Source organism: Pelodiscus sinensis, chromosome 1 (genome assembly GCF_049634645.1).
Source record: "Pelodiscus sinensis isolate JC-2024 chromosome 1, ASM4963464v1, whole genome shotgun sequence".
Taxonomy (NCBI): domain Eukaryota; kingdom Metazoa; phylum Chordata; order Testudines; family Trionychidae; genus Pelodiscus; species Pelodiscus sinensis.
The window spans coordinates 101,851,494-101,877,933 of record NC_134711.1 but is presented as its reverse complement, the minus strand read 5'-3'; the positions used below and the strand labels follow the sequence as shown (position 1 = coordinate 101,877,933).

The 26,440-nt window shown below is 42.6% G+C and overlaps 1 protein-coding gene across 4 annotated transcripts in view; it reads left to right on the top strand.

Annotated features, from left to right (window-relative positions):
• Positions 1-25,882, top strand: part of MKRN1 (makorin ring finger protein 1) — a 32,523-nt gene extending 6,641 nt beyond the window's left edge. The window contains exons 2-8 of one of the 4 annotated variants that reach the window (XM_075939746.1): positions 10,973-11,101; positions 14,610-14,836; positions 22,329-22,552; positions 23,023-23,237; positions 23,889-23,999; positions 24,477-24,615; positions 24,994-25,882. In XM_075939746.1, coding sequence (XP_075795861.1) covers positions 10,973-11,101; positions 14,610-14,836; positions 22,329-22,552; positions 23,023-23,237; positions 23,889-23,999; positions 24,477-24,615; positions 24,994-25,206 — 1,258 coding nt within the window. In that variant the 3' untranslated portion in view covers positions 25,207-25,882. Of the gene's footprint in view, positions 1-10,972; positions 11,102-14,609; positions 14,837-22,325; positions 22,553-23,022; positions 23,238-23,888; positions 24,000-24,476; positions 24,616-24,993 lie in introns of all 4 variants that reach the window. The other 3 variants (XM_075939742.1, XM_075939750.1, XM_075939749.1) reach the window with 3 other exon arrangements.
• Positions 25,883-26,440: the final 558 nt, after the last annotated feature.

The window sequence follows — 26,440 nt, the reverse complement described above, 5'->3', positions numbered from 1 at the left end:
TGCAAGAAACATAGGTAATAAGCAGGAAGAACGGTAAGTGCTAATAAATAAACACAACTGTGACATAGTTGGTATCACAGAGACTTGGTGGGATAATACACACAATTGGAATATTGATGGAGAACAACTTACTTAGGAAGAATAGGCAGGGGAAAAAAGGTAGGAGGTGTTGCCTTATATGTTAAAAATGTACACACTTGAACTGAGGTGAAGATGGACATAGGAACCATATGTGTTGAGAGTCTCTGGATTAGGTTAAAAGGGGTAAAAAACCAAGGGTGATGTCATGCTAGGGGTCTACTACAGACCGCCTACCCAGGTAGAAGAGGTGGATGAGGCTTTTTTTAAAACTACTAACAAAATTGTCTAGCGCGCAATATTTGGTGGTGATGAGGGACTTCAACTATCCAGACATCTGTTAGGAGACTAACAAAGCGGGGCACAGACTAAGCAGTAAGTTCTTGGACTGCATTGGAGACCACTTTATTTCAGAAGGTTCAAAAAGCTATTGAGGGGAAGTTGTTCTAGATTTGATCTTAACAAATAGGGAGGAACTGGTTAAAAATTTGAAAGGGGAAGGCAGCTTGGGTGAAAGTGATCACAGAGTTCATGATTCTAACGAATGGTAGAAGGGAGAACAGCAAAATAGAGACAATGGATTTCAGGAAGGCCTATTTTGGTAAGCTCAGAGCTGGTAGGTAAGGTCCCATGGGAAGCAAGACTAAGGAGAAAAACAACTGAAGAGAGTTGGCAGTTTTTCAAAGGGACTTTTATTTGATATCTTGGTAACCAAAAAAAAAAAAAAATCTAGATATTTGTTTCATATCTATCTTTGAGTTGGGTCTTTTTTTCTTCTTTGTGAATAACATAATGCTCCCATTCAGGAATGAACTGTAGCTTCTGAGTGAAGAGAACTCACGTCTTAAAACACAGTTGTTTCAAGACTGTTTTTACTGAGTGTTCTGATCCATTCATGAAAAAGCTATCTTCTTGAAAGGTGGATAATAGCATTTATCTAACTCATTTTGTTTTCTATTTGTAGAATAACTCTTTCCAAGAGAGTGCTGGGATGGCTATAGTAGATTTCTCTCTAATTGATCTGGAATACTTGATTAGGGCTGTAAAGGGGTAACCAGTTACCTGGTAAGCATTGCCTTACCGGCATGCTTACTAGGGTAACAGGTGACCAGTGCCTGGCCCAGCAGGAGCAGCCTCCCTTCCTCCTGACTGTGGCACACTGTGGTGGGCCAATTAATTGGTCAAACATGTAGTTTAACTGGTTAACATTTTAAACAGGATTTTACATTCCTAATTGTAACAACAAAAATATTTTAAGTCACTATATTATCCGTAGGGATGTGAACTGGTAACCGTTTACCTGGTAAGCATCACTCTTAATGGTTAACAGGTACTTGGGAGCAGCCTCTGCGGCGGCTGCCAGTTCTAGGGCCACTTCACTCCCCCGCCCCCCCCCCCCACACTTTTAATTGGTTAAACGTAGTGTTTAACTGGTTAATCAATTAAACAGGATTATATATCCCTAGTACTCAGACTTCTTTGTTTCTTTCACCAAGTGGACTACTAACTCAGTTGCTTTGAGTGAAGTCTTATATTGCTACCTGTAGTGAGCAGGGGTAGCCGCTCACTGGCCCAGCATGGGAAGAACCCCTCTCTGAGGCCTGATGGGCTGAACCTAACCCTGCCCCTTTAACTGTCCAGAAGCCAAGGGACAGGGTGAGCTGTATAAAAGTCCAGGCCAGGAGCTCAGCAAAGGCTGAGCACCGAGAGGAAGCAGAGGCCTGCCCTAAGCTCCTGAGCTGGGAGGTTGCTGAGGACTCTGCAGAGGCCAAGGACTGACCCTGACCACCGGGCCCCCAGACCAACGAGGAAACCTTGCTGACCATGCCTGAGGGTTCAGACCCCAATGACCCCGAGAACCTGCTGTGACACCAGGTACACTCTGGGAAGAGTGAGGGGGGAGTTCAGAAGTGGCCCAGTGGAAGCTAACTAGGGATGTTAAATGTCCGTTAATTGACTAGTCCATTCACCTCATGAATTTTTATCAGTGACTCAACTATTCTATAGTCCCTGGGGGTGGGCCCGGCACCCAGAGTGTGTCTAGACTACAGGGTTTTGTCGACACAAGTGGACTTCTGTCGACAAAACAATACCTGCGTCGACACTACCGCCGAGTTCTGTCATAAGTCAACAGAACGTGGCAGTCTTGTCGACAGTGGCAAACCTCATTCTACGAGGATTAATGCCTTTTTTCAAAGGAGTTATGTTGAAAAAGCGGTTTGCTTTGTCGACAGAACTGGCTGTAGTCTAGATGCTCTTTTTCGACAGAGGCTTTGTCGACAAAAGCCTGTAGTCTAGACGTACCCTAAGTGTGCTCCAGCCCTACTCCCGAGGAGCCTCCCGCCACTCTGTGGCACCCCACTGTATCAAAAGCAGCAGTGTGGGGTGCCAGTTTAAAAACCAGCTCCCCGTGCAGACTGGCTTCCTGTCTGCGCGGGCGGGAGGGGGGGAGGAGGCTGAGCTTCTGGACCTGGTACGAGCCAGAACTGAGCTGAGTTGCTGGCCAGCCTGCTTGAAAAAATTACTGGCCTGAGGGGGTGGGGAGAGAATGCATGTCGTCTGTAACATTAACCTATAAGCTTTTGCTAATCGGGTAATCGATTACACTTTTACATCCCGAAAGCTGACGATAGTCAAGCTGATTTCATTATATTCGAGTGAATCAGCGTGTTGCAGGCCAGATCCCTGCTGACCCCAGTGGCAATCAGTCCTGCCATTGCTAGGGCCCTGGCCTGGGACACGGTGGAGTAGGGAAGGTCTGTTCCCTCCCCTTGCCACTCCAATCTCTGGGTGTCAGTCTCTTCCCACCCCCCCCCCCCCCTTGCAATTGAAATGCTGTTTGCCTGCCCTGCATGATGGCCTGGGCGTACTTAAAATGTTAAACTGCACTTATTTGCCTGCCCAGCCCTGTGTTCAGGTCCTGGGCTCAAAAGGGACCATCAGAGATTTGTTTACTGACCTAAGCATAGGCCTGAGCCCCAGGACTAAATCATTAGTCTTACACTACCTATAGAAATTATACAAACTGGCTAGTAATGTGTTTTGAATGATCTATGTATACACTTCTCGATTGACTGTCTTTGCTGACAACTTAGACTGTTAATGCTTTAGAAGCAGCTGCCTAGCCAGCAGAGAACTCAGTTCAACTAATTAATTCTACCCCTTCCCTAGTATCGGTTACTGCAGTAATATAAAGGGGCCATGAAGCTTTGTTAGCTTGTTAAATTACTTTGAAACAAATAGAAGAAGAGGGGCCTCTCCTGTGGCTGCAGCAGCTCCATGCACAGCAACCCTAAGTCCCTGTGTGGGGCTTACTAGGTAGCTGCGCAGCTCTGAGGGACCCCTAGTTATGCATAAAAATATAATAAGGCAGGCCACTAAAGAATTTGAGAAGCATCTTGCCAAAAAGACACAACTAGCAGTAAGAATTGTGTAAGTATCTTAGAAGCAGCCTGGCAAACAGACTAAGCCTGCTAGATGGCTAAAGTGTTAAGGACGTGCTCAAGGAAGACTAGGGCATTGCAAAGAAGTTAAATGAATTCTTTGCTTTAGTCTCCACTGCAGAAGATCTGAGGAAAAACACACCTAGAGCTATCCTTTTTGGCCAACAAATCTAAAATACTGTTCAATGATGTGCCAGTAGAAGTGGTTTTAGAACAAATTGATAAGTTGAAAAGTAATAAGTCACCAGTACCAGGTCATATTCACTGAGGAGTTCTGAAAGAATTCAAATATGGAATTGCAGTATGTAACCTATTGTTGAAACTAGGAACTAGGCAGCTGAGGCTGGGTCCAGAGCTCCTTGGCTGCTGCTGGGGCTGGAGCTCCACGGTTGCTGGGGCCAGACTTTGGCTGGATCTCCACAGCTGGGGCCAGAGCCCCCTGGCCACTGAGACCAAAGCTCGCTGCTGTCCTGCCTGCCCCTCCTGACATGGGACTTGCGGATGAGTCATCACCCTCCCCCCACTATGCTCCTGACCTGCCAGCAGACCTCACTGTTCCTGGGGTTTGTGGTCCAGGAACATCCATGGTCCTAGTGGACCATGGATGTTGTCAGACCAGAGAGTCCCAGTTTAGGGAGGTACAACCTGTACTATGTTCAGACTTCTTTTCTCTCTCTCTTTCTTAATAAGACAAATATAATGCTACTATATAAATTTGTAGTGCACCCACACCAGAAGTCCTGAGTGGAAGGTAGGTGGGTCACTCCAGAATTGCCCTGTTCTGTATGCTCCCTCTGAAACTTTGGTACTTGGTAAGATGGACCATGGTCTGGCCCAGTATGACAACTCTTAATGTTTTTATGAAATGCAGATAGAAGATGTACCAAAGAGCTATAACCTCTAGTGATGCTGGGGTGCTGAGTTGTGAGATCCAATTAGCTGTGTGACCTTGGGCAACTTTCTTAGTTATATAATTTCAGAAGTGCCCTTTACATTTGGGTACACAGCATAGTGTAGGCCCTGATTTTTCAGAAGTGCTGTCTACCTACAACTCTGACTTCAGTAAAAGCCATAAGTAGGTCATAATGTCTTAAATTAGGCATCCAAAATTAGTGGACACCAAAAAATTTAGGACACAACCTGTATTGGCCCAGATTTACTATCTCTGAAATGGGGATATTGATACTATTTTTATAAGTATTTGGATGTTTTTAATATTATGATAAATGTCCACAAGGAGCATTGCATCTAGTTTACTTAAAATGCAAGACTGAGCATTACTAACAATATAATTATTTTTTTTCTTTACCCAAATACAAAATGCCAGTATCTGTGGTCTTGTGAAAAGTGGTGAGGTAGAAGTTATGCTCAGTAGATGATATGTACGTGGACTAGGAATGTAAAGGACTAGTCGACTATCTGATAAGCAAATACTTATCGGATAGTCGACAGGATAGTCCACTAGTTGTTCCCCTCGCTTGCTACCTCTTATCAGGTAGAGGCAGCATGGCGGAGGAGAAGAGGGGGGGTACTTAAAAGCGACAGCGTTGCACTGAGATTGGGGTCAGCTAGGGAGTCCCCAGATGATATTGGCTCCAAGCGATGTTGCTGCTTTGAAATGTTGGGTGGAGCCCGGATGAGCTGGGGATGCCCTGGGCTCTGTGCGGCATTTCAAAGTGGCAGCGCTGCTTGGAGCCAGGATCACCTGGGGACTCCTCAGCTGACTCCAGGCTCAGTGCGGCGCTGCTGCTTTGAAATGCCGGGTGGAGCCTGGGATATGGATGTTAGGGACTAGTCAACAGGATAGTCGACTAGTCCCTTTCCCCCTTCCCTCCCCTTGCTGCCTCTATAGCTAAAGCTTTTATAATAATAGAAGAGCCTCTATAGATAGAGGCAGCAAGTGAGGGGAGGAAGGGGGTACTTCAAAGCGGCAGCGCTGCATGAAGCCCGGGATCCTGGGCTCCATGCGGCGCTGCCGTTTTGCCGCCACAGTGTTTCATTTCAAAGGGGCAGTGCTGCCCTATCAACTAATCAAATGATCATTGCCCTTCACGTCCTTTGGCGTGTAGGGCAGCAACAGAGGTCCTCCACTTCTGTCTATCTCTGGCCCAAGTCTGGTTCATGCTCCTCATTTCTACTTCAGCAGTCAGGCATCAGGTTGTCTTGGGTTGTCCTCATTTCCGCTTCCCTTCAGGGATCCGGTGCATAGCAATCTTTGTGATGGAGCTTCCATCTTTCCTGAGCATGTGCCCAATCCATCTCCAGCATCTTTTCATAATGATGGTAGCCATGTCATCTTGTTTGCACCACGCAAGCAGGTGCTGATTTGAAATTATTCTTGGCCAAAAAATACAGAAGATCCTCCGAAGACTTCTGGTATGAAAAGTCAACAATTTATTGAGGTCGTTACTCTGTCATCCGCCAGCATTCTGGTCCACATAATAGTGTTGATAAAACTTCAGTTTGGTATGGATGCTGTACTGTGATGACTTCCATACAGCATTCAGACTCATGAAAACATTTCTGGCTTTACTGAGTCTGCTCTGGATATCGCTTCTGATGCCTCTGTCTTGCCTGATAATACTACCCAAGTATATAAAGCTCTCTGATCTAGGTTTTGGCCATCAATCTTAACTAATGCTGGTGCCTCAATATTTAGAGTCATGACTTCTGTCTTCTGGCTAACTTAGTCTGACCTGTTTTCCGAAGGTGCAGAGTCAATTGTCTTCTCTTGCATATCATGATGCATATAGGAGAGCAGCACAAAGTCATCAGCAAAATTAAGGTCCTCTAATGTGGAGAAGACAGTGCATCTGATGCCTCTTGGCTCATTGTTGTACGCCGCATAACCAGCATGTGACTAAGTTAAAAAACATTGGAGACATGACGCATCCATGTCTTACTCCAGTCTTAACTTCAAAGCATAGATCATTGTTCCCCATGCTGCATGTGAAATTATTATAAAAGCTCTTAATGAGCTGTACTTCTTGTTTGGCGTATTTTGAGAGCATATGGAATACCACAAGACTATCCTTATGAATGCTCTCAGAGGCTTTTTCAGAATCAATAAAGTTGATGAACAACTGCCTTTGCCATTCAATGCATTGCTCAGTGATGTTACGCAGTACAAACATTTGATCTACACCCCCCCTTCCTTTACGAAAGCCAGCTTGCTCTTTCCTCAGTTATTTATCAACAGTGTCCACAATCTGCTGAATAATGATCTTAGCAAGGATCTTGCTTGGCACTCAAAGGAAAGTGATGCCATACCAGTTATTACAGTCCTTGAGTGCTCCCTTCTTGGGTATCTTAACAATAAGCTTTTTCTATGTCAGAGTTGCTAGCCCTGAGCCAAGCCCCCAATCCTGGAGGATAGGTGTGCATGCTTAGTCTGGCTCCTCCCCCCTTGACCTTTCTAGCTTGGTTGAACCTATCAGGAGCACTAAGGTCCTGCTGGCATAGCTCCTGGGATCATAAGAACACGGAAGCTGCCACGCTCCAACAAGGCGCATGCACAAGGGGCAGAACTAATCAAATAGTTGATGCAAAAATGCATTGACTATTTGATTAGTGAATTACTTGATACTTAACACCGTTAGTCTGGGATCAGCTGGGGGCTCCCCAGTTGACCCCAGGCTCCAAGCGGTGTGCCAGTTTTGAAATGTACAAGAGTCCCCAGCCGGGGCTCTTGTGCATTTCAAAGAGGAAGCACAGCATGGAGCCTGGGGCCAGCGCGTGACCTCAGGCTCCCCTGCTGACCTCAGGCTCCATGTGGGCGCTTCCACTTTGAAATACACAAGAGCCCCCACTAGGGCTCTTGTACATTTCAGAGGTGGAACATGGAAGTGCTTGACTAGTCGAGTAGTGGATGGAAATTCCATTGACTACTCGACTAGTAAATTAATTACTAGTTAACATCCTTAATGTGGACTGCAGATAGTGTGAACTACTTCTGGAGGTTGGTGGGACATTTGGTTCATACTGTCAGTCAGGATTCTTCTGGTCTTCCCCAGCAAGAAACATGCATTCTGCTTGCCATACGTTTCATAACTCAAGTTATTTCTCCAAGATAGAGACAAATTGTTCAAAAGAGATTGCAATTCTGTATTTAAAGTCCAAGAACACAATTAATAAGTCCCTATCCTACTAACTAAATAATTTTGGTGCTTAACATAGAGTTATTGAAGAACCAACAAATACAGTTGTAGACACACACCTTTCCTGGTAGCCTCTTCAAATTGGACTCTGGTCATTTCACATATTCCACTCTGGCCATCCAAATTGAGAATTTGGCAGATTTTCAAGCCAGTCCTGTGTGTTGGGAGGCAAAAAGAAGATTGGCTAAGAAATGAAGTCTGGTCTTCATGCTTGGAATCAGAGGGATGGGTTTCTAAATAAGTCTGCTTGGTCCAACTACTAATTCCAACTCTGCTAATTTCTATTTGACACCTCAGCAAAATCTCCCGCAGACCTTGATGACCACATAATTTCATAGAACATAGTTAAAATTTGAAAGGACATCAATAATCTTGTATATGCATCATGATCCCTATTACAATCAAATTAATTAGTTCTCCATGCACAGGTAATTCCAACCCTTCAGAAACTGCTGTTGCTACAAGGCAGAGTGTCACTAAGATCAGCTTTGGATCCAGGGGCGCCTTAGGTAAAAAAAATTAAATTGATCTTTGAAAGATGTTAGGAATCATTGTCACAAATCAACTTGAACATCTTGATCCCGAGATGTTAAATTGCAGGGCAGGGCATAGAACATGAGAGGATGGGGTTTGTTACCTTGTCTCAAACTTACATCCTTTTTTTCTTGATCGCTTCTGGTGATTGATTTTCTCAAATGTATTGAATTCTTGATAGTTGTCATGAGTTTTTTGAAAGCTTAAATTTGAGAAGCAATCTTTTTTATAAAAAGGAGGAAGTCTGAGTCACTACTTTTTTCAGTTTAATCTCTCAGGATGTAATATGTTCTGTTTTGCTTATTTGCTTATTTTCCAGCTAAATTTAAAGATTGTCTTAATATAAATTTATAAATACTCACTTTGGAGTCTGACCATTTGTGTCATGACCTAATTTCTAGTATCTTGAACATTAATTTATACTTGTGTTTGTAGTTGGAGCCATACTGTTCTATCAAGCTGTGTTTTAGGGATGTGCATAGGTATGTCAGCACCATATATGGTAATCTAAATGTGTAATGTGACTTATGCAGTCAGAAGTTTGAATTCCCTGACTTCAATCTCAGGAACAAAATTGCATTACATTTTATTGTTTAATTATAACCATGATACTCAAGTGAATTTTGTTTACAATAGTTAAGATAACTTTGAACATTATCTTTAAAGTTTCAGAGGGATAGCCGTGTTAGTCTGTAACTGAAAAAATAACTACTAGTCTTGCAGCACCTTAGAGAGTAATGAAGAATGTAGATGGTATCATGAGCTTTCGTGGGCACACCCTACTTTTTCAGATGAATGGAGTTAAGGGGTCCAGTTTCCAAATAAATAGCACAGAGAGAGGAGATGGGGTGGGGAAAGAAGGGGAAAATGGGGAAAAAACTGTCAGTGTGTCCATGATAAATGAAACTGATAGAATGGGTACTAAGTGCTCTTAAGTACTCTGTGCTTGTTTTTTCAATGTCATTGGACTGTGGAATGTAGCAGGCCATCCACTCATGTTCTTCATTTAGACCTCTGTTGCAGATATCAAACTTGTAAATGAAATTAAGCTCTGCAGACTCCCTTTCAAGCTGGTTTTTGAAATTGGCTTGCAATAATATGCAAACTCTGAGATCCATTAATGAGTGTCTGGGCAAGTTAAATTGTTCCCCAGCAGGTTTCTGTTACCTTTTCCAATACCTGATTTATGTCAATTAATCCTTTCTTGTAGAGACTGTCCAGTTTGGCAGAGGGGTATAAGGTGGTGGAAATGTCTGTAGTGTAATTGTACTGTAGTGTCAAGGAACTGAATTTCTTGTGTGGACTGGTCCAGGCTGAGGTTGATGGTGAGGTGGAAGTTGTTGAAATCTCTGTCTTCTTCCCGTGGGTCCATATGATGAAAATGTTGTCATGTAGCGTAAGTAGAGGAAGAGTGCTAGGGGGGTGAGAGCTGAGGAAACATTTTTCAAGGACAACCATAAAGATGTTGACACATAGTGGGGCCATGTGAGTGCCCATGGCTGTGCCGCTGACTTGAAGATACAAATTGTTTCCAAATTGGAAATAGTTGTGGGTGAGGACAAAGTTGCAGAGCTTTGTAACCAGGTGTGCAGTGGCCTCATCAGGGATGGTGTTCCTGACAGCCAGTAATCTGTCAACATGTGGAATGTTGATGCAAATAGCTTCTAAATCCATGGTGGCCAGGCTGGTGTTTTCAGGAAGATTACTGATGTTCTGTAGTTTCCTCAGGAAATTGGTGGTGTCTTGAAATTAGCAAGGAGTGCTGGTAGCATAGAGTCTCAGGAGAAAGTCAATATAACCAGATAATCCTTATGTGTGGGATTATCCGATGCTTGAGATGATGGGTCATCTGGGATTTCCAAATGTGTGTATCTTGGGTAGCAGAAAACTCCTGGCTGGGGATTTGGGAGGGTGTTTGTGTAGATTTGGTCCTGAGTTGTAGCCGGAAGTTTTGAAAGCAGATGGTTTAGTTTTAGTTCTCTTTAAAGGCTGTGTGAAGAACTTTATTAAGAATAGGTAAGCTCCAACATTTGCTATCTATATGGGGATAGGAAACTCAGTTTCTTCCTGCTCTGGCAAGGAGCAGGATTACCAAGAAGTCCAGCTACTTGAATTCACTGAGGACCCAAATTGGTGCTGATTTCATGACGCTTGCAAGCAGCGGAAACATACTATAGACGCAGAGCACTTTTGCAAGGTTCCTTTGGATACTGACTTCAGCATGGCAGTTTAGCTCCTTCGGAAACTTTGCGGATGTGGTCTTGCACCGATGGCCTCTGTGGAAGAGGTTGTGCTACTAGAGGTTGTGTTACAGCTGGTTGAACAAACACTACCTTTTAGCCCCTGAAATAAACTGCTACACTCTTCACAGGATTGGTATTCCAGTTTCCTCCTCCTTGGTTTAGCTACCCTCTGCATGAGAGTAGCATGTGTCCTTTATTTGTACAGTAGTCTTGGCAGTCTAACCTTGCTCTGTCTGAACATTATCTTAAATTTAAAAGTACAACCCAGGTACATTTCAAATGGGGTACCTCTCACTAGGATTTCCTCTTACTACTCATCATTTAAACTTTGTTTATAGCCTTACAGTGACATGTAGTCCAAGAATTCATCACTACTTAATACTGAAGTTCGTATGAATTCAACATTGCTTTCATTTCATGTATGTTTTACTTTGGATGGTAACCTGTGATGATAAAATCCTATCTATGCAGTTTCCTCTCTTCCATTGGTTTACTTCTGTAATCTCCTGTTTTGCAGGTATTTCATGCATGGAGTTTGCAAGGAAGGGAACAATTGCCGTTACTCCCATGATCTTTCCACAAGTCAGTCTGCTATGGTGTGCAGGTATTATCAGCGAGGATGCTGTGCTTACGGAGATCGTTGCCGGTAAGGAAATATTGCTGAATGTTGCTACTTCTGAAAGAGGGACATTCATTCTCAAGTTCCAGTCTGTAAGATTCAGTAGAGCTTGTCTATTAAAGGAAGAAAAGATAAAACAAAACTTGAACAATATTTTCCTGTATTCCCCTGAAACTACTAAATTGTTTTAATAAGAAACTCGTCTTTGCAGCCCACCTCCTCCTTTTTGCTGTGTCCTACAGTGATATCTCAAATGCATTGCTTACTTCACTGCAGGAATAAACAGACAAAAGGGAGGAAAAAGGCTACTGTTCAGACATAAGCAGCTGTCACATCTGGCACCTGTGGTAACAATTGCTTAATTATGTATAGTTGTAAAAATCTAGATGACTTTCAAACTGACAGGACTGTTGAGATAATCAATTACATGTGGAAAGTGGGTCGGTGTCTTAAGAAATAACAGATTTTACTAATCACTGTTGAGAAATGCGCATGTGACACTTTTGAGGCCCTTTCTAGGGAATATAACTTTGAAGTGTAGTGGTAAAGCATCTGAAGTATTGTCTGTGCAAACTTAGACTTACTTAAAATAGAGGCCTATAACTCTCTAACGAGGTGTGCATACAAAGGATTTTGAAATTGTCCCAGTCTGGAAGCGGGTTAGCAAGGCTAAACAATCACAAATTGAATAAACTTCAAAGACTACTTTTAGGTCTTGGACTTTGCACCCTACTTATTGAATCCTGCATATGGTCAAATATTTATTGCATCATTGTCTACAGTCGCACACTGTAGAAAAACTAGCAGAAAAAAATCTAATACAAAATCATTTTTTTCTCTCTCATAGATAGTGGATTTACTAGTATATGAATGTAAACTTGGGTCAATTTAAGAACAGCTGTTTTTTATATGCAGGCCTATACCACTTACTTGTAGTCAATTTGTAGATGTGCATAGGTGTGAAGGCTTAAGATTCTCAATTGAAAGAGCAAGGGAACCATGCTAGGAGTCATGGTTGACTTCCTTTTGAGACTGTTGATGTTTCCCTTAGTACTGGGATGCCCTCTCTCCAGTCAGAATAACTAAGTACTTCTCAGAGGTGTAGTGAGGGTGTTATGCATCTAGGGGCAAAGGCAAAATTTGCGCCCCTCAACCCCCAGCCAGACCCCCCCCTCGCTTGTCTGTCCCGCCATCACCACGTGGGGCTCTCTCTGGTGCACGGGGTCGCTTTGCTTCCAGTCAGACTGATGCGCCCTCTGGCCAACAATCAGTGCCTGTGTTATGCTTATAAGAAGCACACGGGCTCTTTTTCAGGTGAAAAGGCAATACACTATGTTTATTGAGAATACAGTAGAGAAGCAGTTAGCATATGCTTTATAAAGAAACAGACACACGTCCTGCAGATGGTGCATAGTTACCAGTCCATGGTGGCAGGGCCAGACTGAGGGGTAGGTGAGCCGGGCAGCTGCCCAGGGCACCAACCAATTGGGGGTGCCTGATGGCAGCTGTAAGGGGTGCATGGCGTCATCCCTTATAGCTGCCATCAGGCGCCACGTGCCCAGCTCCCGCAGCACCGGCCCCGCGGTGCTGGCCAGCAGCGCCCTTTCCCCCCACAGCTGAGGGGCCTTGCACGGTCCGGCACGTGCACCAGCAGTGGTAGCCAGGGTGGGCTGGACAGTGCATGCACCGTGCACCCCGGGAGCGGGCCCACGCATGCTGTGTGTGTCCAGGGGTGGCGCCCGAGCCTGGGGCACCAAAATGGTTCAGGCCGGCCCTGCATGGTGGCTCGAGTCAGTCTTACTGGCCAGGCAAGGCTGACTGAGTGAGGAGTCGGGGTTCCTCTGAAACTTGGCTTGCAGGACTGAACCCAGAGTCCCATGGCAAGAGCTTCCCTTTTTATACATGAAAGTTCCCATTGGAGTATCTGTTTTGCAGTGTCATGCTACAGTCATCCACCTTTAGGAGGTGGTAATCTGTGTTCATTTGATGGTGATTGTCAGGGTTCCCATCCTTGTCTTTTACTCTGGGGGGGGGGGGAGGGAGGAGGAGTGTCTCTGCCTGTCTACAGAGTTTGGCAATGTTGCGAATTCAGTTCAGCCTCAAAACACAATGCATGTTTCCTTTTACCTTCAAAGTTTCCACTTTTTGATCACCTGGGTATCTGCCATGGCTTTCACTCACACACATCCTCCACTCACACCAAACAACTGAGTTTCAGACAAGATCAATAGTTACAAGGGGTACAACTTAATTTACAATACTTAACAGGGAGCAAGGCCTTGCAGTAAACATTATCTAATAATGAGAGACTGAGAGAAATAGAAGCTACAGAACTTATAAACAAGTCATTACATCAAATCCTTATGCATCATACTTATAATCTGATAACCAATATTAAAATATACATTTTTGCTACAGCTGTGGTTTCTGGGGAGGGGCTACTACAGGCAAAGACCTGGATGCTGTGGCCCAATGGGCAGTGCCTCGGACCAACTGGTGGCCAAAGGGATTGTGGGGGTTGTATTCACAGGTGGGGACCTGTGCGTTAGCTGCGTTCTGTGCATGCTCTGCCTGAACCCCCCCCTGTGTGCCACACTCGCCGGGCACTTTAGTTTCGATTTTCCTGCAGGTGCGGAAGCAGCCAGTGCCTGTGGGGTCCTAGTGCTGTCCCTTCTGCTGTCCGTCCAGCGCCCGTGGGGTCCTAAGATTCCTAGTGTCGTCCTTCTCTCCTCTGCTAAATTGGTGCCCCTCTAGCATGGCGCCCGGGGGCAACTGTCTCCCCCCCTCCCCTTACTACGCCACTGGCACGTCTCCACCTTTTATATTTAACAGTTGTCTCGTCTCTATTAACTGTTGCCATCAGTGTAAAAATCTTTGTCAAATTTCTCTTAAAATATTAACAGAAAAATAGATCTCATATCTGCAAATAAAATTAATTTTCTAATCTGAGGAGCCTGAGGACTGTCAGGCTTGGACTTCTAAAGAAGCAACATTTTCAGTCTCATGGTTGATATGGAATTAAGGGCTTTTATTAGTAAATAGCGATACCTTTTGTGTGTTATCATAGTTGTGGGTAAGGCCAGGGAGTTTAGATGGGGGAAGTGGAAATACGTTTACTGAGTCCAAGTATTTAATGTTTAGAATTAGATAAAGATATCTGAATGAGGCAGAATGATGAAATGTTGAGCAAGTAGGAAGCATTCAATCATGGCATATTCTTTGAAAGGGCCAGATTCAGATATGGTTGAAATAAGCAGTTATAAAAAGCACACAGGTGAATTTGCTGTGGACCGCTTCATCTCCTGCAAAATCATCAGTAGCTACAGTCCCCTTAAGCAGTGCTGGTAGGTTAAGTAAAATATTTCTGTTGGCATAAAAAGTCACTTCTCTAATCTAGCTCTGGGATATCTAGGGCACCTCTGTTATTCTGCCTCAGTAACTCCAGCTTCCATATCAGTCCTTTGTACAATACTATTGTATGGTTGACTTACGGGTAACTTCTTACTGAGCTCACATGCTGCATTTAATTTGTTAGATATGAACATACCAAGCCATTGAAGCGGGAAGAAGTGACTACTGTGAATCCAGCTGCAAAAAGTTATCCCTCAGCATCTTCAGACCTCCCATCTCTCCCTGAAGCACTTGAAACAAGCACTGGTGAGACTGAAGTTGAAGATACAGATCTGGCAGCTACAGGAGCAGGTGCTGAAGACTGGGTGAATGCTGTAGAATTTGTCCCTGGGCAACCATATTGTGGACGTGGTAAGCACATCATGGACTAACAATAACTTTTTTTTTTTGGTGGGTTCACAAATTATATGCAGTTTGCAAACTACTTGTTCAGTGTTTTGTCATCTTAAGACATGCGATGAATGTGAATGCTTGTGTTTTTAAAGTGGAATATATTCTTTGTGAATTGCTTTTAATTGATCCCCCTATTCTTAAATTGACTTTCATGCTCTTGCGTGGGCAGTACAATGATTCAGCAGCAGTTACTGGGGGCAGTGGAGTACTTGTGGTACTGATCAGATGCTCTGGAACAGGGTTGGGCAATAATTTTTAATGGGGGGGGCACTCCAAGATTTTAGTAAGTGATCAAGGGCCACGCTTATGTGGAGGGGGCGTGGGACCTTTCTTCTCCCTGCCCAGACTACATAGAAATTAGCAGCCTGCTGTTTAAAGCCTCTGCAGCTGCTCTGTAGTAAGCGTGCTGGCGAGGTGGCTGCAGGCCGGATTTGGCCCGCTAGCTGCCTTGTGCCCCTCACTGTTGTATAACTACATAAAGAAGGATTCACCCTGTAGTTCCTCAGTTCCACTTTTTCCCCTAGCCTAAGTAGGCTGCAGGATCTTACCTCTCTTTCCCATTAGAGAAGGTGTGCACATGTGTTGCACATGTACAATTTTTAGCTGAAACCATATTAGGTTCTTTTCTTTCTAGTGTTTATCTTTCTATAATTGACTTTGTGTGACATGATGATGGCAAGAAATCAAGAGTCCAAGAAAGAGGGTGCCCCTCTTGTTACCAAAATATATCAGTACATCTGTTGTTTGGTCTTCTTTAGAGAATCCTTGTGTTGCCTTTATTCCCAGGGCCGGGAGGAAACAAGCAGTCTGAAAATGCTTATTTAGAAGAGGTTTTGCTGCCTGATAATACAGCATCTGTGAATCTGAGTGATACAAACTCCATGGTGGAGCATGAACAGCTGTGGTACACTGCACAATCATGGCTATAGTGGAGGGAACTTTGGGGTTGAGTCATTACGATTCTGAGATTCTAAGACCCATTCTACTCTTGCTTTTATATCTGCATAGTGAGTACACCCTCTACTTCTTCTGCTAACATGAACTAAGGATGTTAAAATGCAGTTAATTGACTAGTAAATGGATTTCCATCAACTTTGAAATGGAGGAGTTCAAAGGAGGAATGTGGAACTCCACATATAGCCCTGGGCCAGCAGTAAGTCCCACTGACTCCAGGCTGCACTTGGGTGCCTGTTTTGAAATGCACAAGAGTCCCCAGTGGGGACTCTTGTGCATTTCAAAGCCATGGAGCCCGGGGTCAGCGGGGGACTTCCCTGGAACCTAAGGTCAGCTGGTGCACAGGCAGCATTTTAAAGGAGCAGCCACTGCACAGCTGTCCTTGCCTGTGGACACCACTCCTGCAGCTTGGCTGGTAGCTGTGGGGTTGGTGCCTGTGCATGAGGGACAGCACATGGAGCCACTGCTGTACATGCCAGTGGCTGCCCCTTTGAAAAGCGACTGCCCCTTTGATATTGACTAGTCAAAATACTATCCGATAAGCAAATCCTTATTGGATAGTCGACTAGTCTTTTACATCCTTAGCATGAACAGGGAATAATTCCGCATTTAAGACTACAGGGAAAGGGCAGCTTTTGGTGCTGTTTAATTTTAAGGCAATCATTTTACAGGGTGAATTCTGTCCTGGAGGTATCAGAATTGGTGATTTAAATAATCATTTGGTCTATATAGCTTGGATGTTCTAGTAGGCCCACAGGAATAAAGATCCATCTGTTTTCCTTTGCAGTGCTTTTTATTTACGGAGACAGTATACTGTTCTGTTTTCACTGCAGGAAAGGGTCACACAATTGAAAAAACTTCTGCTGGTGAAATTGGTCTGATGGCTGGTCTTAGCTTCTTAAGAGACCTGACAATATTGGTCAGTCACAGGATAGTCAGTGGAATATGGTGATGGAAAAGGCACATGCAATCATATGATGCATCAGGCAAGGTATTTCCAGTAGAGATGTGAAGTATTAACGTCATTGTACAAATTTGATCACCCTTTAAAAAAAAAAAAAAGTCAAATTGGAACAGGAGCAGAAGAGGGCTACGGGATGATCAGAGGAACAGAGAACTGAATGTATGAGAGAAGACCAAAAGAGCATGACTTGGTTAGCCTACCCGAATGAAGGCTGAGAGGAGTTAGGATTGCTCTGTAAATACATTGCAGGAATTGGGATAGTTAAACAGAAGAGCTATTTAAGCTCAAGGATAATGTTGACACAAGAACAAATGGGTATGATGTGCTCATAAATTCAAGCAAGAAGTTAGAATGTGGTTTTTAATCATCTGAGGAGTGATGATCTAGAACAACCTTCAGTATGGAGCTAACAATGGGGACTAACAATCTGACTAGTTTTAAGATGGAGGTTGGTATGTTTCTGAATGGAACTATATGAGGGGGTTGTCTGCAATAACAGAGGCCTCTCCTAGTCATACATTACTTTAATAACTTTTCATTTTCTCCTAGTCTCGTTCCATATCCTTTTATTTAAAAAAACAAGCAAACCCCTTCTATTCCTTGGACTTGTTTTGGGTATTTATTTTAATTTATGAAAGTGCTTATCAATCACAGGGTTCTGACCTGTACTGAGAGAACAAGAGAGGAATACACTAAGACCAGGGGAGATTTCTCCAGAATACCTATGTATCAAAATGACATTTTGAATTGGAAGGGAAGAGGAACCCATGACTAGAGAGATTCCTTTCATGTTCCTCATTGAACATATCTCAGCTTCTTCCTGTTGGATGATAGCGGGAACGTATTACAATGCACCACTAACACTTGATTCTTGGGAACATTTTGTATGTGCATTTCAGGAAAATGGGAAAAAACCCTTTATGTTGGCAGATTTCTAACAGTGCCAGGCACATAAGCATGCAGCTAAACATTTAGTGGGATTTTTTTCAAAGAATATCTACATTTTTAGGTGCCATGATAGCTTTAAAGGTTGGTAGTGAGCATTAAAAATCTAGTCCTGGGAATCCAAGGAAGTAAATAGTACAGTACTGCATTAGTGTGACATATGGAACCTACAGACAAGCTTATATTGCAGCTAGCCATTCATTTGATAGCAAAGATCCTGATGAGCTTTTTCAGGGCCCCAAGGACTTGCCTGAGTCCACGTTCTCAAGTGGTTGTGACAGTCAGTATTTGGACGAGAAGATCATATCTTTCAAGACTGTAAGATCAGCACTTTTGGACAATAATTCGAAGACACTCGGTCAAATGGATAAGAGCCAAGGCAGTTGTGGTGATGGTTTTGTTTTTTTAATGAAAATTGTTGTGACTCGTACTGTTGTGGCAAAACTACGATTTGCACCTTTAGTCCAAGCTCCTGCCTTTCTTGGAATATTGCTACTAGACAGAAATGAAAGCTATTACTTGGGAATGTCAGGAAGCTGCTTATGAGAGTGATGTGTGCACTGTTCAGAGTGGATTGATTTAAATCAAGTTACCAAAAAAGCTAAGACTGACTGACTGCTTAAAGTGTGTTTAATTTTGGAGTAAGCCCCTTGTAACTCGCTGGCACTTGTGTGTGGTTGGCTTTGTTTTCTCAAACAAAAAAAAGTATAGAATGGGATTCTGTTGAAAAGCTGAATTAAGCTGAAGTGAAATAGGGAATAGACTTATGGCATTACCATTATGGCCTGTGGTTATGGTGTTCCAAAATAAGGGGCGTGTATTAGGTAATATAAAATAAGAAAATGACAGTGGCAACTGGCAACTCCAGATTTCTCTTAATGCAGCTTTCTGTATTGTATACTTGAGTGATAGATTCTAAACCAAGTTAACTAATTAAACAAGCCATAAGGAATTAGCTAAACTAAACTTTTTTTCTAGCAGCATCCAACACAGTAAACAGCTTGGGAATTTACTTGTCAAATCACACTTGCAGTAAAAGACAGAGTCTTGAAAAATGACGCAATGGTTTTTACCCACAAAAACTTATGCTCAAATAAATCTGTTAGTTTTTAAGGTGCCACAGGACTCCTCATTGTTTTTTTGAATTAAGGTACTAACCATTTGATCCACTCAGCCATATCCACAGCTTCATCCACATAATTTTCTCCCAATAAGCAGTTTTGCTTATGATGTTTCAGTCTTGCAACTAGACCCTGCGTCGTCATCTTGCACTGCTTATACTTAACACATTTTTCTTTTTTACTTGGGGAACAAATGTTTTCAAAATATTACCTGATAGGGGATCTTTTATGCCCAGATTCCATGACAGATTTTTTGTGGCAAAAGTATGTGGGGAAAGTCGTAAGACAATGTCTTAACTAACTTCTCTGGCATGGTTGGTCATGGTCCACTAATACATAAGCATAAAACAAAACCAATCCTGTTCCGCTTGTCTTTATTTGCACATGTTATTTTTTAAGCTGCTGAGAAACAGAAATTGAAAGCCCGGAACTTTCAAGAAGCAAGAACTGGTAGTTAGGCTGGGTAGACTAGAGCCATTAATTCATTTTTATGAGACTGTAAGTGTAGGAGTAGCATGTTTGTGATGAGATTTAATTGTAACTGATACTTTTAAATGAGTAATTTTGTATCTTAAAAATCGTATTTAAATAAAAAAGATTTGAAAAATAAATCAATGTTTATCCACCCCAGATACCTGATACATGTGATATTTTGATAGTGACTTTAAAAAGAGATCTGTACCGCAGCTTCCAGGTTGTTTCTGAAAAGTTCAGATTGAAGTTTTCCTAGAAAATTATTCATATGAAAAACAACAATGCCTTTCTTCAATATTAGTCCTTGGTCTTTGCACTGTATGCTTCAGATACGTTTGCTGTAGCAAATGCACAGGAAATACTCTTGGGGTTCAAGCTTGCTTTCAGCACTCAGCGTATTCCTAAAATCCAGAGTTTCCTAATCAGTGAGGCAAACCGCACTGGGAGGCCAGACTAAGAAAAACAGCCAAGCAGTATTGGGGGGGATTTCACAGTCCGTGATCTACTCCATTTCTCCATTGTAAACATTTTGAAATCTGCTTTCTTCTCTTGATGCAGATGGAAAAAATAGTTTGCAGGGTCACACAACAGCCAGCCGACCCAAATTTTTCTTACTTTGCTCAGCCAGTGGAGTTGCACATGCTCTGGCCACCAGAAACCCCGTTAGAGGTCCCTTCATCCCAATATAGTATCATGATACATAGAGGATTGAAGAAGGAGAGCAACTAGAGAGCTTGTTATTTCAGTTGAGAAGCAATTCTTTGGGATTAGCAAATTGAGTCCATAGCAGACACACTGTGCAAGGATCAATATGACTGATCTTTAATTTAAGTCATTTGTGGTTCAATTATCTTGAAGTGGGGGACATCCAGAAATACTTACTGGTTTCTGCAGAGAATACCAAATGCCTGACAATGTGAACAAAAGGACATGCCCCATACTTTTCTGCTCCATGGGGGTAGAGACCTTATATTTTTCCTTCTCTGCCACTGGCTCTTGTAGAAGAGATACAAGAGGCAACACACAGTTCTTGCAGTCCCAGTTTATAAAGTAGTTCTGGTTCCAAGTGGTCTCCTGGCAGAGGAGCAACAGGTGATTCTTATCTTCTTTTCCAGACCTGTTATCTCACAAGGAAGGATTGAACGTGCACCCAGATCCATAATTCCTTCTTCTGGCATTTCACATCTTGGAGTTCATTAGATGAAGACTGCTCTTGGAAGAAACCCAGCAAATCACATTTGTAAACCTTTCCTTGGAAACCTTATATCCTAAGGTGGAAATGTTTCTTGTTCCTTAAAGGAACGAGCCTCGGGATCTTATCCTTTTCATTTTATATTGGATTGTTTTCTCTTTCCTATATCAAATCTTGGATTATCTTTCTCCAGGGTTAAAGTAAGCCTTTCAGCATCTATTAAGTGAAAAAAGAAGACTATTCTTAAAGGTTTATTTGAACCTGCTGCTTAGTAGGCCAGCAGAAGATCCATTTGAACTTATAGTTGACTGTTTTCGTTACTTGCGTTTCTGATCAACATTAAGATAAGTAAAGTGCAAGATGTTCTTGCTCATCCTCTTTATCCATATTGAACATTAAACTTTAGTGTTGTTATCGTCATTTAAAACTGCACAATTATCTTGTCTCATGATTGGATTGGTTAGGTTTCTCTATAATATGGATAATAAAAGGAAATTGGTATACCTTTTCACAAATTATCCTGTGTGTTCTTGACATACAGGAAGAAATCCCAAGAAGAATCCATCTCAGCCTAGAAAAAGTAGACAAGTGTGTAAGGCTTTCAGCTCAGTTTATGACCAGGCAGAGATCCTGCTAATCAAAAGCTCTTGGGGCTCCTTTTGCTAGGGTTGCTTCCACACTTCCAGTTTAATTTTAGCACTGTCTGTGCAAATATCTAGGAACTTACAGAGCATTTTCTTTAACTTAAATTCACAAACTTACTCAGTGTTGCTCTCTTGATGACCAGGATAATCACATGGCTGTTAAAGAACAGAAGTCCTTCAGTCCTTTAATCACTGTTTCAGCTAGTTCCTGGGGGACTAATACTTCTAGTTCTTCCCAGAGTGAAGAACAGCTGAGGCAATTTATGAAGAGGAAACAAAGATTACTTATCTGTGATCAGAATGATTTGCAGGTATGATCTCAACAAATCCATGCTCATTATTTCCCCCTTACATTTCAGAAGGGGGATTTGAGATATTTACCAGAGAAGTAGTAAGAAATTTGGGCAGGGTTCTTGTATCTCCTGTTCTAGAACATTTCCTGTGGTGAAAACTACCCCAGGAACTAACTGCTTAAGAACTATAGCCTGTGCAATAACATGCTAAGTAACAGGACTCATGAGCATAATCTGCTGAAGCAGTATTTTTAGAACTCCAAGTTAGTCCTCCTGGTAAGTATCCTTCCTCTTTTGCAGGACCTAAGCATTGGGTGTATAGGGATAAAACACCAGTTTTAGTGTTTGAAACACAAGAGTTAACCACCATGTACTGAAGCTTGTTTCAACTGGAGTAAATCCAGCTTAAACTCTGGTTCAAAAAGCACAGCGGGTAAGGTTTTTAACCTACTTTCAATATGCTTGTATCCAGTTCATACTTGAACCAAACATGTTTGAACCACAAGGGTATTTACCCATTTTCAGAATTGATCAGTTTTCTTAGTATTGATCGTTGTCCTGTTGGCTAAGTTTCACTCTCACTGCTAATGCACTGATTGCCTTGCCTTGCTTATACTGAAAGCTGAGAGAATCAGAGTTGAAATTACTTCCTCATTTCTTTCTAGGGGTGACAAAATTGTTAAGCATCAGGGCAAGGTTTTGAGGGATATTTTTTTAACAAACACTTTGTGCATTTTTTGTTATGTGGTCTGGATAAAATGAGTTGGTTTATCCAAAGTTTTTATAGCTGAAAAGCCTTCATAGCAAAAACCCTAGCACTCAAATTTAACATGTTTACTGTCTCTAACTTCCCCCTGCAGCAGCCCCTTCCTGCATTGAAACGCCCTTGCAGGGAATGGTAATTGAGGAAGAGTATGAGAAACAGCAAGCAAACGTGGAGATGAAGAAGCAACTGTGCCCCTACGCTGCCGTAGGAGAATGTCGTTATGGAGAGAACTGCGTGTATATCCATGGGGATGTGTGTGATATGTGTGGCTTGCAGGTCCTACATCCAGTTGATGCTGCCCAGAGATCCCAACACATAAAGGTAAGCATACAAGTGGCTTGTGTAGGTTCAAGTCACTCCCTTGCCTTGTATGATCACTTATTATCCATTCCTTTTCTTCTGAAGTTGATTTCATGCAAGTCAATCCGTTAACAAGGTTCACATTGCAAAGTGACTGTTTTCAAAGCAGCCTTGTTTAAAAGAAGCTGGACTCTGTCTGCATTGAAGATGAAGTCTGTATAATTGTACTGATTCTCTTTTCAGACACTCAAGTGTGGGTAACTTAGGTCACTTTCCGTGAAACTGTAGTTCAGCTATTTTTGCTTGGATTCTTGGGAAAGGGCCTGAACTTGAAGTTGACTGTTGTCTCCTTTTATCTGAAAAACTGAACTTCCTATGGTTCATGTCCTTTGCAGTGGAGAATAAATTTAAGATTAAACGAGTGAGTTAAAACTTATTAAATAGTGCACAAGATTACAAGCCGTTTTTTTTTCTTTTTTTCTCCCCTTCAGTCTTGCATTGAGGCTCATGAGAAGGACATGGAGCTCTCATTTGCTGTCCAGCGTAGTAAAGATATGGTGTGTGGGATCTGCATGGAGGTGGTATATGAAAAAGCTAACCCCAGTGAACGCCGCTTTGGGATCTTGTCCAACTGCAACCATACTTACTGTCTCAAGTGCATCCGCAAGTGGAGGAGCGCTAAACAATTTGAGAGCAAGATTATAAAGTGAGGCACTTCCCCATCTTGATTGTGCTTTGTTACTTGGAAAGAATTTAGTATCTTGTGACAACTTGAAAAGAAGTCCTCCCACAAAGACTGCATTTAATGCATCCTAACTAACATTAATCCAGAACTGAAGTAATCTGGGGTAGTAGTTTGTGTTTACACCTGATCTAGATTAGTTTGGAAAATCTGCGTATTTGGATGAAAGTCATGTTTTGCCATTTAAAGGTTTTAGGCACCCAGATTGGATGGTGAAACAGATGAACCAGTTCTGAATGTATGTTTCTTAACTTTTCACTGCCCTAATTCATTAGCCAGCAATGACCCAAACCCTCTTTAAGGCGTTCTAAAGAAACGCATCAAACAAAACTACAAGAAATAAATTGATCTAAATCTAAAGAAAAAGGAGTCTGTGTGAAATGTTTTTTTTTCCAAGTTCTGTGGAGACAAAATGATCAGCTGGTGAGTTGAGTTCTGAAAGAAAAGGAAAAGTTAAGGGTGTCTTCTTGTGCAAAAGAAAACATAGACTGAAAAAGAAATACAAAGTCCTGGCAGTGAGTTTAAAGATGGGATTTATACCATGGTATATTTTATAATAGGACAGAACGCCCCCTATAATGTGGAATTTTGCAGTGCAGTTTCTTCGTTCCCCAGGTCCTGCCCAGAATGTCGGATCACATCTAACTTTGTCATTCCAAGTGAGTACTGGGTGGAGGAGAAGGAAGAGAAGCAGAAACTCATTCAGAAATACAAGGAGGCAATGAGGTACGAGCACTGCAGCCTTTTGTCAAATTAAGACTGCAGAGATAAGGGCACACCTGGAGAACAAGGGTGTTATCTAAAGCCCTCTCATACCTCTTTTCCACCCTTCCCCCCCTCACATGTGAAGTGCATCCTTACTTATTCACCCAGAGATGCATGCATCCACACCGTCACCTAGCTTTCCTATGTACTTATTGACCTCACAAGCTTTTTCCTTACCTACTCAGTACATGATTGATACAGCCATAAGGGAGTAGACTTGTGCACTGTGAGTCATCAGCTTCCCTATGCATGCATCTACCCACACGCACATCTGTTGGGTATGCACATACTCATTGCTGTGTATGTATTTTATTGATAAAATGACATCAGCAGAAAATGGTGCATATTTAAAGAGACCCCCCCGGACGATAAGCAAATGCAATACTGAATTCTGACTGGCTCTGCTGTGAGTAAGGGTTGCGATATTTTCCTTTCCAGCAACAAGCCATGCAGGTATTTTGATGAAGGCCGTGGGAGCTGTCCATTTGGAGGGAACTGTTTTTACAAACATGCATATCCTGATGGTCGCCGAGAGGAGCCACAGAGACAGAAAGTGGGAACATCAAGTAGATATCGGGTGAGTCTCACTGCTTTTGCTTTCTAAAAAAAGGGTGGTGGACTTTTTGGAAGAGGGAAGGAAAAGGTCTGAGTCCCTCAGATTTGCTGATGTAATAAATCATACCTAGAGGATTGAAGGGGGGGAGAGTGGTCCAAAGACTGGAAGTGATGGAGGGCAGACTGGGAGAGAGAAGTCATTTAAATCCTATTTCTGAATGTCACGTATATCCTGAGGCAGAAATGTTGGTGGTCAGATATAGCAGGAGTAAATGCAGATCCCATTATGAAGCATGACTAACTGCATGTTCTACACTTGGGAGCTGAGCATTGTAAGCCCTAGGAGCATGTGTATCATGTAACTCTCACGGTCAGAGCAATAACTGGGTTCCTTTTGCAGGCCCAGCGAAGGAATCGGTTCTGGGAATTCATTGAGGAGAGGGAGAGCAGCGATCCCTTTGAGAACGACGAAGATGAGGTGGTGACCTTTGAGCTCGGCGAGATGTTGCTCATGCTTTTGGCAGCAGGCGGTGATGATGAGTTGACAGACTCCGAGGACGAGTGGGACTTGTTTCACGACGAGTTGGAAGATTACTATGACTTGGATCTATAGCACCTGTCAGTGGAGTTTGGACTGTCTGCTCAGCATCAGGCAGTAGCTCTTTCCTGTGGTGTTGTGGCAGTGCCTGTGTTTCTCCTAGGCAGGCCTATCAATTCCAGGTGCTGTTGTAATAACTTTTACCCAGGGTCTGTCTCCTCCCCTTGCCCCAGGAGTGTTTGTTTTTCTCTGTTTAAACAAATAACAAGAAATCTTTAAAACGTTAGTTTTTGTAAAATGAATTAACTGTCAAACAGTTAGCTTAGGTTTGTTGCTTCATCTGTGTTCCTGACAGGATTCACCCAGTTCCAGGGTTAAAATGTTTACAGGACTTTCACACTCATCTTGAAGAGCCCAGATACAAAAATGAGAGCAGTGGCCATGCAGTGGGGGATATGAATTAGCCAGAGGCCTTTTTCTGCTGTGGACTTCAAATCAATACTTCCAGTTTCAGGCCAGACACACGTACTTCTTGCTGGCTTCAGCTCTGTTCCAACCCCCTCATGTACACATCTTCATTTGTGGTTTTGGTCTCTTGTTTACTTGCACATTACTATTACTACTGTGTTACCAGAACCAGGTGCGAATGTTCCAGGTTTTTACTGTGTTTAGCATGAAAGGAAAATGTGTTTGTACGTGAAAGGAGAACTTTCTATGTGTATAAACAAATAAACGCAGAGTTGGATCTCAAGGGCTGGGAGATTTTTGTATGTTTTAAAAAAACGCACCTCTCCTCCCCTTTTGGTGTATGAATTGTAGCTTCCAGTTGGACATGAAACTAGTTTAGTGGTCTCAGCCCTGTCTGTGACAATGGTCTTAACCATCAGAGATAATTTAGCACTCCTTAATACACCAGCTCTCTCTAATGTATATTATAGGGACTGGCTAAAAGTAGGAATCTGGTTAGACAGAAGAGGGCTTTCACCATATTGTTATCCAGTAGAACATCAAGTTGGAATCCCTTACGTGCATTGCTCACATAGTTTTATATCATTGATAATCACTCAAGCCATGAGCTTATCCAGGAAATCACTATAGTACTGGGTTCAAGGCACTGATGGCTCATATCTCATCTGAGTTATGCAGGTTGCCTAGAAGAGCTGCACAACTTGTTGTAAGTTACTGGGTTACCTAGAGAAGAACTAGCAGTCATACAATAGCAGGATACAATTCCACTGAGAAAAGCTCATATTTTGCCACCAAAGGTCCAATGCAGGAATCTTAACTTTGCGTTAAATTATTGCTGCTT